At 44.3% G+C, this 14,466-nt stretch overlaps 1 protein-coding gene across 6 annotated transcripts in view; it reads right to left on the minus strand.

The window, feature by feature from the left end:
* Nucleotides 1–14,466, minus strand: part of TRIP13 (thyroid hormone receptor interactor 13) — a 256,246-nt gene that overhangs the window by 219,882 nt on the left and 21,898 nt on the right. For all 6 annotated transcript variants that reach the window (XM_073587704.1, XM_073587703.1, XM_073587706.1 and 3 more), the window contains exon 3: nucleotides 490–655. In XM_073587704.1, the coding sequence (XP_073443805.1) occupies nucleotides 490–655 (166 nt within the window). The remainder of the gene's footprint in view (nucleotides 1–489; nucleotides 656–14,466) is intronic.

Raw genomic sequence — 14,466 nt, forward strand, 5'->3', positions numbered from 1 at the left:
CAGACTCCTTTAATAATCTTAATCAAACCATACTTACAGCCTCGCCTAATTCCACCGAAGCCCTCCTGTAATCAAAGTAAAATAAAAAACAACAATATACCATACCTGTCTGTCATTCTGTCACACACAGTAATCCATGTCTGGGGGATAATTAGTTTTCAACCTGGACGGTGCCAAGATGCGACCGTCCAGGCTGAGAACCACTGGTGAATGAGCTGCTGGGAACGCAGCTCAGTGACTGGGGGTTACCTCTGGTCACTTGGCTCTGTTCACAGCCGGGCTGAACTGCGGTGAGATCCCCGCTAGCACAGTGAGCCGTGTTTTTAATTTTCAGTGAGCCTATGGAAAATGAAATCATTGATCTGAAAGGTTAATGAGAACAAATGTTTTGCGTTTCCTAAGCAACAAGGCGGATATTTATCAAAACAGATTCTAAGTCTATAACTTGCACTTTTTTGGTATCAGAAGGACCATTGACAATTGTCCTACCTTTCTGGCCTTCAGCTGTAATTCTGTGTCTACAACAGCTACAGAGTTCACATTCTTCACCAAAAAAGCGTCATCAAATTCAGTCCATATGTAATCTCCAAAGACAACGCAATGTCTTGTTAATAGCTGCATCACATGACTTGTTACATCTTCAGTTTTTGCTGTGCTGAAACATGAAAATGATGTATATATATATCATATACATACACTGTATATTATAGTCATAAGAAACAAGTTTTAACACATCACAACTCAGAGTAATTTTTAAGTGAGATATTATCCCCTTAATGACCAGAGGCATTTCAGTTTTTGAATTTCTGCTTTTTGCTCCCCTTCTACCCAGAGCCGAAACTTTTTTATTTTTCAGTCACTAAGGCCACGTGAGGGTTTGTTTTTTGCTTGAGAGTTGTACTTTTGAATGACACCATTGGTTTTAACATATCGTGTGCTTGAAAACGGGGAAAAAAAAATTCCAAGTGCAGTAAAATTGCAAAAAAAAAAAGTGCAGTTCCACAGTTTGTTTTTTAACCATGTCCACTAAATGCTAAACCTGACCTAAAAGTGCAGTAAAATTGCAAAAAAAAAAGTGCAATTCCACAGTTTGTTTTTTAACCATGTCCACTAAATGCTAAACCTGACCTACCATTATGATTTTCCAGGTCATTGTGAGTTCACAGACACTAAACATGTATAGCTTCTTTTTTATTTAAATGGTGAAAAAAAATTCCAAAGTTAGAGTGGGGGTCTTATTTTTTGTGTGCTGAGCTGATGATTTTAACTATACCATTTTGGTGTGGATACAATCTTTTGATCGCCCGTTATAGCACTTTAATGCAATATTGTGGCGACCAAAAACCGTAATTCTGGTGTTTTGACATTTTTCTTGTTACACCGTTTAGTGATCAGGTTAATTCTTTTTTTAGATTGATAGATCGGGTGATTCTGAATGCAGCGATACCAAATGTGTATATTTGATTTTTTTATTGTTTTATTTTGAATGGGGCAAAGGGGGGTGGATGAACCTTTAGAGTTTTCTTTTTTTTTTCCATCTTTTTGCATGCTTCAATAGTCTCCATGGGAGACTAGAATCTGAAGTTGTCTGATTGGCTCTGCTACACACAGGCAATCATCAGATAGCTTGTGCATAGCAGAAATGCTCACTTGCTATGAGCTCCAACCACCGGGCGGCACTTATAGCAATCCAGCAATGACAATCAGAGGTCTGTGAAGACCTCTGGTTGTCATGCCGATCCATCGGTGACCTGCGATCATGTGACGGGGTCAACGATGGGTGAGATTTCAGTTGCGCTTCCGGTAAGCATGAGTTAAATGCCGCTGTCAGAAATTAACAGCAGCATTTAACTAGTTAATATCTGCGGGTGGATGTAATAATTATACTGGAGGACTCAGGAGTCTTTTTGGGTGGAGCAAGACACTACAGAACACAGTTTGTAGGTGAAAAAGTCTTTATTATAAACACACAGTGCTTCAAACAAGTGCAGAGAAAAATCAAGTCCATAACACTTCAAATAACTACTTGACAAATCTGTGCGAAGACTCAGAGAGAAATGCAATCAGCAAAACAATCTGAAGCACAGTTTGCACTTGAGAATGCTGGAAACAAGCAGGTCCGTGTCTAGTCCATGCAAGGATAAGCAAGTCCAAACAAGGTGTTAGATTATCCAGGGAGGCCTGGGTAGGAAGTCTCAGATTAAGCAGAGCAGTCCCGAGCTTTGCAGCTAACTAAACAAAGGCAGAACTGGAGCAGCAGCCAGCAGCCCCTGAGGTAGCAGCACGAGTAGTCAGGAGCAGGAGGAATGCTGACACGGATGAATACAGCAGGATCTCAGAGTGAGGAGCTGGATATTCACACAGGTTTGCAAGAGCAGCTGGAAAGTCAGGAAACCACCAGTTGCAGAACACAGGCAGAATACTCTAGCATAGACTAGAGTATGGGGTGGAGTTATAAAGCAGGAAGACAAGGGGCACATGAAACAAAACACGCTATATTGAAAAAGGGCAGTCATGACCAAAAGGTAATCAAAAATATTCGAGTCCTGACAGTGGATCGCGATTCCACCCACGGCTGTTGCGGGCACATGTCAGCTGTATATATCAGCTGTCATGTGCCCGGAAAGGTGCGGGCTCAGTGCCGGAGCCAGCACCAAACAGGGGGAGTCCGACATCAGCGTACCATTACGCCCGATGTCAGAAAGGGGTTAAAGAAAATGCGACGTCAGAAAATTATCTATTGTTCAAATGAAGATTCATGTTAAAATATTGTTGATGCTTTTTTTCTAATTTGCCATTTCATTAGGTGGTATTAGAACGAAAGGTAACAATTCCTTTGCGAATATATCTGCATCTGTGCCCTCTTGTACAGGACACAGAAGATGCCTTAAACATTAACCTTAGTATGTGAAGGGGACTGACTACTATGTTCTTGTGGGTTGTAAAGTATCCTCAAATGTTACTTAACCACCTAATGACCCCCATATAAGCATGAAAATGACAGTAGTTAAGGAGCCTTATTCTGGATGTTTTAAAACGGCGGTCATTAACCCCTCCACAACATGCGCCGTATATGTCGTGTCTCTCCTTTTGATGTGGGGGGGCTCCAGCGCTGAGCCCACATCTTTCCTGGAACATGTCAGCTGTTTTGAAAAGCTAACATGTGCCCCTAACAGCCGTAGTTGAAATCGTATCCACTCGTGGCTGTTAATCTGTTAAATTGACAGCGGCATTTAATGCGATTGCATTGGAAGCGCATCAATAATCCCACCCATGAGCGCCCGTGTCACATTCAACAGACCCCTTTGGTTGTTGTTGCATTAAAATTCAATAACAGGCGATCAAAAGATCGCATCTACACCAAAATTGTATCAATAAAAAGTCAGCTCGACTCGCAAAAAATAAGCCCTCACACAGCCCCATACTCCGAAAAATGGAGACGCTACAGGTCTCGGAAAATGGCGCTTTTTTTTTTTTTTTTTTAAACAAACTTTGGATTTTTTTCACCACTTAAAAAAAACCTAGACATGTTTGGTGTCTAAGAAATATATGAATTAAAAGAGCTGTTTGTGGATTTTATGCGCTGCTTAATATGACACACATTCACTTGTACATCAAAAGATTGCTGTTTTATTCATATTACCAACGTGTTTCAAAGTGAAAATCACTTCTTCCTCAGGGGATGATATATCACTGGTTTGGCCTGTGGATGTGCGGCAGCTGATAGGCAATTATATGCAATTTACCTCTCCTATACCAGGTGAGTAGAACTTTAGTACTGTTCGTACCCTGTTTATCAGATAAGACCATACTCGCGCTTTCTTCATTCCTACAGTGTAAATCAGTGTCTAAAGGGCCTGTCACACTAAGAGATATCGCTAGCAATATCGCTATAACGTCACTGGTTTTTGTGACGTTATAGCGATATTGCTAGCGATATCGCTATGTCTGATACTTACCTCCAACCGCTCCCCCGCTAGTTATCGCTAATCGCGCGAGAACGTCCTGGACCGTTTCTCGTCGTCAGCTTCCTGCTGTGGAGACGAGTGACGCGTGGACGCGGGCGGGAGGACGTCTTCATCACCTCATCTGACACGTAAGTAGCGACCCCCGACCCCTGCGATGTCGCTGGTGAGATCTGCCTGTGTGGCAGCTCACAAGCGACCACTTAGCGATGATGCACCAGCGATCCTGACTGCGTCATATCGCTGGTCGGGATCGCTGGTACATCGCTAAGTGTGACAGTACCTTAAGAACTAGCAATGTCCTGGAGAACCATAAATGGCAGGTCATTTGGTGAACATGGTTTAAAAAAAAAAAATAAAAATAATTGTGGAATTTCAATGTATCTCCATTTTTTTTGTTATTATCTAGAGCAATAATGCTATTCATTTTTCATACATTTCATATTTACCTGCTTTAGCACTAGAGTGCAACATTGTTCATTATGTATAAAGATGGCTACTCTTAGGTTACGCCTGTACACACCAGGTTTCTGATTTGGAAGTGTCAGCTTTTTGTTAATCGATCTGTCATGTTATTTTTTCCATATGATGAAAAGCGTAAAAAAAAAACAAAAACAAAGACATCACTTTTACATCATACCGACACAAAGATTTTAATAAAAAGTGATCAAAAAGACAAATGTAAAAAAATAGTGTATGAAAACAACAAACCGCCTTGCAAAACACAAGCCTTCATTTGGCAAAAAAAAGTTATAGCTCTCAGAATATGGCAATGCAAAAAAAAAAAAAAAAAAAAATTTTTTGTAAAATATTGATTTTAGTCTGAAAAGCAGCAAAGCATAAAAAAAAAAAAAAAACTATACACGTCTTATCAGTTTTACCGCATAGTGAACGGGGCAATAAAAATAAAAACAAATAATTGAACTGCTGGTTTTTGCTCATTCTGCATCTAAAAAATCTGAATAAAAAGTGATCAAAAAATATTGTGTACCCCAAAATGATACAAAAAAAAATCTCCATTCTGTCTCACAAAAATCAGAAAACAGAACAAGGCTGGGCTCATATGTATCCTTATCCTGTGCTCTTAGGCTATGTGCACACGATGAGTTTTTTTCTGCACGGAAAAGGTCCAAAAACGCAATAGAATCCTTATGCAAGGTAATTCAATGACAAACCTGAAATGTTGTGCACATGATCAGTAAATTTCCGTGTGTATTTGCAGTGCGTTTTTTTCTGCAGCATGTCAATTCTTTGTGCATTTCTGCAGCGCTTTTCACCCATTGACTTCAGCTGACACAGTCAAATCCACAGCATAAATGCAGGTATAAAAATGTTTGCGGATTTGATGAGTTTTTGTTTTGCGTTTTACCGGCTTCCTATGGTGTTTCCCACACCGTCATCTGTGTGACAGCATGGGAAACACCGGCGCGGTAGTTTTTATCGGCGGTAATGGTACCGTCGGTAAAGGGCCTGTCACACTAAGCGATATCGCTAGCAATATCGCTATAACTTGTGACGTTATAGCGATATTGCTAGCGATATTGCTATGTCTGATACTTACCTATGACCGCTCCCCCGCTGGTTATCGCTGATCGCGCGAGAACGTCCAGGACTGTTTCTCGTCGTCAGCTTCCTGCGGCGCTTCATGTGGAGAGACGAGCGTGGAGCCGGGCGGGAGGAAGTCAGGATCGCCTAGTGTGACAGGTAAGTAGCGACCCCCGACCCCTGCGATGTCGCTGGTGAGATCTGCCTGTGTGGCAGCTCACTAGCGACCACTTAGCGATGCACCAGCGATCCTGAACGGGTCATATCGCTGGTCGGGATCGCTGGTGCATCGCTAAGTGTGACAGTACCTTAAGACCATTGATCAGAGCGCTACAGGGTAATGCTGTCAGATGTCAGTGTAACCCCGCAGCTGTGACCCGCAAGCGTGGGCTGACGAGACTACTGCACTTATCGGGCTACATCTGCTATCACTGATAACAGTGACAGCAGATGTTGCTGATGGGAGACATACTCTGCTCTGTCGGCGCTTGTGCTCACAGTTGGATAAGAAAAAAAGTAAAATTACATGCATATTCAAATAAAAATAAAAAACCCATTGCACTCACCCAACACCAAATCCCTGAAGGGAGATCACAGGAGCTGATGAACTCCGGTGAACTCACAGCAGCCAAGTGATTTACTGATAGGAGGTAATTGCTCCTGCAGTGCATCACCAGCTGTCTTTGAGAGCAGTCACATCACTGATGTGACTGCTCTCAAAGTGATCAGGATCATCATGGGACATTATGGATTATCTTCTCTGGGGACAGGTGAGGAATATTGTTGTTTATTACTTCATATTTATTGCAGGAGACAATGGCTTTGGTGGATTAGGCGTTCAGTGAGCATGGTTTAATTAACACCTTACTGCCAGCTGACGGAATAGTACATCAGCTGGCAGTATCCCCCACTTTGAGGTGGGCTCTGGGGGTGAGCCCACCTTAAAACAGCTGGCATGTAGCAGCTTTGAACAGCTGACATGTGCCGCAATAGACGCGAGCAGAATCACCATCCGCCCGCGCCTATTAACTAGTTAAATCCCACTGTCAAACGCTGACAGCGGGCATTTAACTAGAGTTTCCAGCGCAGCCGGAAATACGCACATTGCCGACCTCTATCACGTGATCGGGGGGGGGGGGGGGGGGGTCAGCAATGCGTTGCCATAACAACCTGAGGTCTACTCGAGACCTCTATGATTGTTGATGGTAGATTGCTATGAGCACCACCCTGTGGTTGGCATTCATAGCAATGCTGTAATTCAACTACATAGAGGTTATCTGTGTATCACCTCTATGTAGCAGAGGCGATCACGCTATGGCAGCTTCTAGCCTCCTATAGAGGCTATTGAAACATGCCAAAAGCAAAAAAAAAAAAAAAAAAGTGTTTAAACATTAAAAAAAAAAAAAAAAATCAAAAAGTTTAAGTCACCCCCCTTTCTCCCAATCAAAATAAAATAAAAAAAATCAAACCTACACATATTTGGTATCGCCGTGTTCAGAATCGCCCGATCAATAAAAAAAAAGGATTAACCTGATCGCTAAACAGCGTAGCGAGAAAAAAAATCAAAACGCCAAAATTACGTTTTTTTTTGGTCGTCGCGACATTGCATTAAAATGCAATAACGGGCAATCAAAAGAACATATCTGCATAAAAGTGGAGTCGCTAAAAACAACAGCTCGGCACGCAAAAAATAAGCCCTCATCAAACCCGAGATCACGAAAAATGGACACGCTACGGGTCTCGGAACATGGCGCAAATTTTTTTTTTTATAGCAAACTGTGGAAAACATTTTCGCAACTTAGATAAAAGAGAAAACACCACACATGAAAAAGGAAGGCTGGGGTAAAAACAGCAATCATGCAATGATATATCCAACCAAGTGGTATACACAGCTGATAAACCCACAGACTATATGATTATAATTATTAGGACAGTCAAATCTCTTCACAAAGCAAAAAATCATGTTGACCAAAAATCCTAAATGTAAAAGTATATATTTTATTATTTATTACAAATAAAAAATACAAAATATAAAAAATAAAAAAAAAAAAACAAAAAAAAAACAAATGAAAAATAAAAAATACAGGAAAAATGGACACGCTACGGGTCTTGGAACATGGTGCAAATTTTTTCTTTTTTTTAGCAAACTTCGGAAATTTTTTTCACCACTTAGATAAAAGAGAACCTAGACATGATTGGTGTCTATTAACTCGCAATGACCTGGAGAATCATAATTAGTGAACCAGGCAAAAAAGCCAAACAAAAAATAAATGTGGGATTCCACTTTTTTTGCAATTTCACCACACTTGGAATTTTTTTCCCATTTTTGAGTACATTACATGGTCAAAAGTACAACTGATCCCGCAAAAAATAAGCCCTCCCGTGGCCATATTGACGGAAAAATTAAAAAGTTATGGCTCTGGGAAGAAGGGGAGCGAAAAACGAAAAAAGCTCCGGTCAAGAAGGGGTTAAGATTATTAAAGGAGTCTGTGTCATTATTTCAAACTAGATGGTGGCCCGATTCTAATGCATCGGGTATTCTAGAATATGTATGTAGTTTATTTGGCTTGATGAGTCTGCGATCTATTTTGGACTTTTTTTCACCGGGCACACTGCCCTAGAAGATCTTGCTGCAGACCGCTGTCTCCTCCTGCTCCCCGGCTTCTCCTCCCAGGATGCTGACATCATCGCTGTCAGCGAAATCAGTGTCGGTGCTCAAATTGTATCGGAACATCCTCTGCTGCCTTCCTTGGAGCTGCCCCTTGTGTGCTGAGGGGTCAGGAGTTGGTTTTAACTTCGTTTTCATAGGGCACACCGCCCTGGAAGATCTGCTCCGGGACTGACGATTTCTCCTCCCCTGCTGGTGACGTCATTGACTCGCCCCAGAGGCCGTGGGGCACTCGGTACCGGGCCCGTTGACTTGAATGGGAGATGTCACAGTGGCAGTGACCCGTTCCGTGGCCTCAGGCGGTCAATGTAAAAGGGGTAGAGCGATGGGGATAAAGTTGTTGAGATGATTCGTGACGCCACCTGTGGTTTATGGTCAGTTTGACCAGCGCTGCAGGGTTGCTTCTCTGGGACAGATGGTGTGGTGCAGCAATGATGTTGAAGCTCCCCACAGGGGGAGCTGTAGTCCCAGGGCAGAGTAGATGAGTTTGGTAAGTGGGGAGATGGTGTAAAGAAGTAGATGTAACAGAGCCGGGTGTAAGGCGCAAGAATAAGTGGAGGACACAAGGGCATGTAGTTCCAAGGCTTTACTCACAGTCTGGTGCACACAGATGCCAGCTTCGGTGCCGTGTCCTCCAGGTCAGGGGCTCAGCCAACTCCCAGGCAAGGTAAAGTACACCTTTCCAGCACTCCTCCAACATATGCCTTCTCTGAACGTCTCCACACTAGCGCCTAATCTGAAGTACTTGTAGTTGCATATTAAACTCAAGTTCCTCCTTGATGTTATTTAGAACTCTACTTGTACGGCAGATAGCTGTAGCCTGCTTCGGGGACTTCTTGCTATCATTTCCCGGCTCACTCACGTTGCTGTTGTGCCCCCAAGTCTTAGATGGGAATAAAGTGGTGATGACTTCTATTCCTCCGGTTTCTGCTGCAGGAACATCAGTATCCATACAACCTCGGGGACCGGACCCCGGCCATGCGCTTCAAACTTGAGGAATGGCTCTGCTCTGACCCTAGTGCTTAGTTCTCTTCTTCTCCTTACGTTCTGTACTAAACTATCTTCCTTCTGAAGAATCAGGCTTTCTACGACTCTTTCCTGTGCCAGCAGCTCCAGTCACAGGAGTCTGCTGCAGCACTTCCTTCACTCCATCCCTCTCAGGGGATCTCCTCTCACAGACTGACCTTTTCCTAATATTCTCCAGCTCTCTTGTGCAGTCTAAGTTCCACCCACCTCCCAGCACTCTTCGTGTTCCGAGCAGGGAGCCACAAAGGTTGCTCTTCTACACTACTGGTGTGCGTGTGGGATGTGAGTGTTGGAGTGTGGTCAGGTGTCTCCACCTTACCTGGATTGTTGGGTACCACACCTCAGGAGGAGGTGCAGTACCTCTGTGGCGACTGAACCCTCAGGGGCGCCACATCATCGCTGCCTGTGCTCACCTCCTGCATTGTGAAGACATCTGCAGCTGACTTATCAGTGCAGAGTTGGTTGTGGCTATATTGCTGAGTTACAGAAGCTACTGGGCGCGACCAATCAGCGACGCGGGATTTCCGTTACAGACATGATTAGACAATTATATAGGAGAGAAAGGACTATATTCTAGGTGTCTGTGTTTTCATACAATATCACTATGGTGTTACTAATGGTTAGGTGTCTTATAGACACCTCTTAATTACTAACCTGTGGGCTTGATGTCACCTGACAATACAAAGGTGACATCAACCCCACAAATATGAACCCCAGAGCGAGGATTAGTGCTAGATTTTGGGGCATATAACAGATGCACCTTTTCAGAGAGCTAATGTTTTTACAGTAGTCTGGGAGGGGCCATTACCCATGGCCCCTTCCTAGGCTATTAATATCAGCCCGCAGCTGTCTGCCTAGCCTTTGCTGGTTAGATTTTATAGGAGGATCCTATGTCAATTTTTTTCTTGGGCCCCCCTGTAAACAGAGACTCGGTGGTCGAGGCCAGGCGTCCATGTTCGTCGAAAACCTTGCGAAAGGTCTCAAGGAAAGTAGAGAGCTGGGAGACCAACAGATTGTCTCGCTCCCAGAGGGGGTTTAACCAGGCCAACGCCTCACCCTCCAAGTGGCATACCACAAAGGTCTCCTTGGCTCGGTCAGTGGGATATTGCTAAGGTAGCAATTCAAAATGCAATTGGCACTGATTTTAAGAATCCCTGGCACAATCTGGGGTCTCCGCCATACCGCGGAGGCTTAGCGGCAATGACGGTCAAGAGAGAATGGATTCCTGTCCCAGATAGTGAGGAAATGGGCGACAAAGTGCCCAAGCTCCCTGATCAAGGGCAATGACTGTGCCTCGAAGGAAAAATACCCCCTCAGGAGGAGTGCAGGGACATTCCTAAAAGGGATATCCGTTGAGTCGGGATCGAGAAAGATTTAAGTTTATCAGCCAGCCCAGGTGAGAAAATGTGTCCAAAGAGAAACGGACGCCTGCGTGCAGGCTGGGAAAGATGGCTCCTTGATCAGGAGGTTGTCTGGGTATGTGATAACTACCACACCCTGAGAGTGCAGGACTGCGGAGTTCCCTCTGCGGAGAAACAGCCCCAAAGCATGATGTTGCCACACCCATGCTTCAGAGTAGGTATGGTGTTCTTTGGATGCAACTCAGCATTCTGTCTCCTCCAAACACAGCAAGTTTTGTTTCTACCAAACAGTTCTACTTTGGTTCCATCAGACCATATGACATTCTCCCAATACTCTTCTAGATAATCCAAATGCTCTCTAGCTAACTTCAGATGAGCCCAGACATGTACTGGCTTAAGCAGGGGGACACATCTGACACTGCAGGATCTCTGGCGGCGTAGTGTATTACCGATGGTAGCCTTTGTTGCGGTGGTCCCAGCTCTATGCTGGTCATTCGCTTGGTTCCGCCGTGTAGTTATGGGATTTTTGTTCACCGTTCTTGTGATCCCAATGCAGCTGTCTGGTATGGAATTTGGGTCACTTGACTGCTGGCATACAGGATGTTGGGGTTCCCAACAGGGACATTGCATTTTTCAGGGTCATTTGTTGCCGCTCTATGGCTGTCGAGGTTAGGTTTACCACCTTCTCTACCTTGTCTTTGGGCAAGAAACAAGCCTGCAGCTCGGAGTCCAGGACAAGGTCCAAGAAGGCTTGTAACATTAGGGGTTCTGGCCTTGATTTTTCAGTATTCACCATCCACCCCTGTTCTTGTAGGGTCACTGACACCTCTTTCAACTCCGCAGCAGTGTTCCTCTGATCCTCCTACTATCAGAAAGTCATCCAGATAAGGAACTATAACTGTTTTCTGGATACGGAAGAAGGCTGTCATCTCTGCTATCACTTTGGTGAATACTCTCTGGGCTATTGCCAGGCCAAAGGGAAGAGTTCGGAACTAAAAATGTCAGAGTTTGCCTTGGATGTATAGCGCTACCCTCAGATATTTCTGATAATCTGGATGGATCGGGATGTGGTAGTATGCATCCTTTAAGTCGACCACCACCATAAAACAATTATGATGGAGAAGTTTTACGGCTGTAGTCACCGACTCCATCTTGAAGGTATGATTTGTCACTCAGCGATTGAGACCTTTGAGATTTATAATAGTCCTAAATGAGCCATCTGGCTTTTTTTAATCAAAAAGAGGGGGGAATAAAATCCCCTTCCCTTTTGTTCGCCCGGACCCTCGCACAAGACTTGTTTGTCCACTAGGCCCAGGATCTCTGTCTCTAGGGCAAGCTGTTCTCCTGTCGCTTTCCTGATAGGGGTTATTATAAATGTCTGACTTGGCCAATGATAAAACTCTATCTTCAGGCCTTCCTTCACTATATTCAGTACCCAGGTACTGGAGGAGATGTTCTCCCAGGCCTGAACAAAGAGTGAAAGCCCCCCTCTACAGGAATTCTGGTGTCATTGTGAGGACTTCTTGGAGGTGGAGGTGGGTCCGCTAAACATGAATCCGGACTCCCTTTTCCCCCTGTCTTATTTCCTTCTCTCTCCTGGATGTCCTCTGAATTTTCTCCTCCAAAAAAAAAATAAGACCTTCTTTCCTCCCCTGAGAACCTGGGAAAGCCCTTCTTCTTGTCACTCGCATTCTCCAGAATGTCATCCAGTTTTTTTCCAAATAAACATTGGTCTTCACACGGTAGGGAACATAGCTTGTTCTTTGACTGCAAATCCCCAGGACAGCCTTTGAGCCATAAGGCACGCCTTGCCGCATTTGATAAACCAGCCGACCTGGCCGCCAGTCTCAGATGTATCTGCCAAAAATGTTGCAGCTCCGTGTAATAGATACATATCTAACAGGATTCTGTCTCGCGACCTTAGACTTAAGTTGCTCCTCTAGCTGCTGTAGCCAAACCATTAGGGAATGTGCGGCATAAGTTCGAGCAATTGGTGGCTTCAGTCCTCCTGATGCCGCCTCCTATGTGTGTCTCAGATAAGTATCCGCCTTCTTATCTATTGGGTCTCTGAGTACCCCTGAATCTTCTAAGGGGAGCGCTGATCTTTTATATGACCTGGACACAGCTGCCTCTATTCTAGGAACCTTGTCCCATAGCTCTGCATCCTTCTCTTTAAAAGGATACCTTCTTTTAGAGGATAAGGGCATGGCCCCCCGATTTCTTTGGCCTCCTCAACTCCCTATTAATTAGGGCCTGAACCTTAGCGTTGACCGGGAAGGTTCATTTTTTTTCTTTTCCTCTAATCCCCCAAACATGACATCTTCAAGAGACTTGGTTGTTTGCTCCTTTTTCAGGCCCATAGTTGTTCTAATGGCCTTAAGTAGACTATCCATGTTCTCTACAGAGAAAACATGGTCTACCTCTTGTATCACTATCCCAAGGAGGACGAGGATTCAACATAAACTAGGCCCTGTGATGAGTATCAAGAGGAGTCGGAGTTAGAGGGACGTGCTTTACTCTTTTTCTTCCCTTTCCTCAGCAGTGTTTTAAGGGAGCCCTCCACTTCAGACCTAATAACAGACCGAAGGCTTACTGCAAAATTGGGGGTCTCCTCACTCTTCCGACGCCAGGACGGGCATGGGACTTTTCATTTAATCCATTACAGGTACTGTCCGTCTTCCAGCATGGGAATCCCATCAAGGACAGGAACCCAAATGAAGCAGGGGAGAGGTAGCGCCCTTATATTTCAGTAGGTTCCTGTCCTGGCTGGGCAGATCCCTCTCTCAGGTGTGTTGTCATGGGTGAAGGGAAGTCAACATATGTACCTTTTACCCTTTTTAGGGAGTGACATAATGCACTACAGTATGCCTCCTGACTTCTTATGCTGTTAACATCCTTCAATAGAGTATAAAGGAACTGCAGGGAAGGGTGTTATGAATGGGTCACCGAGGAGGAAAAAACCTAAACATGCTAAGCCCAGAAAAACCAGAGAGGTTGATAACTATGAAGATTGCAGATCCCTGATCCTACCACACAACTAGCAGCAGCCGTGGAGCATGTCTACGATGAACCTAGACGCCTCGTCACGGCCGGAGGACTACATAAGCCTAAAACAAGAAAAGGGAAAACTAACTGCCCCAGAGCAGACCCCAAAGGAATAGACAGCCCCCACACATGTATTGACGGTGAAACAAGATGAAAACACAAACACAGGTAGGAAAATAGGCTGAGCAAACGATGGGGCCCAAACTAACTAGACAAGAGAGGAAAGGAAAGACACTGTCTGCAATCTGCCCAAAACCCTACAAAATAATGTCCAACACTTCTGATAAAATTAACCCTGATGTCACTAGACTTCTCCGACTATATCAGCACTCTGAAATATTCTGAGACAGCAAAAAGAGGCCAATCTAATAAGGGACAAAAAGCAAATTGGCAAATACAGATAAATAAGAGTGGAAATTCAGCACAGCCCAAGCCGGGGCTGGCTGACCACACAAAAAACTGAATAGAACAACAAAATCAAGTGTGAACATTAGCAAAGAAACTTAGCTTGAGCTGACTGGAACAGAGCTGAGAACCAAGACCTGACAAGCAGAAGGAATCACCAGCACCAGAGTAGGGCGTCGGCTGTCTTACATCCAATCTGAGATTCCTGAGGTCCAATCGTCATCCTCATTATCAGGTGGCATATCTCTACTGATTAAATCAGCCTCACTACCTCCTGTTACCACCAAAGGGAGCCTGACTGGTAGACCAGAAAATGAACTCACAACAGAAGGGCCAATGTGGGTTGATATCTGCTGCAAGGTTAGGGCTCTTACCCAGGTCCTGTTGCCCGTGAGTGCTGCAGTTCCATTGTGTCCCTTTAAAAATGCCCTGCTATCTGCTTGGCGCCGCA

Source organism: Dendrobates tinctorius, unplaced genomic scaffold (genome assembly GCF_039654945.1).
Source record: "Dendrobates tinctorius isolate UK_male_01 unplaced genomic scaffold, ASM3965494v1 ptg000102l, whole genome shotgun sequence".
Lineage (NCBI taxonomy): Eukaryota > Metazoa > Chordata > Amphibia > Anura > Dendrobatidae > Dendrobates > Dendrobates tinctorius.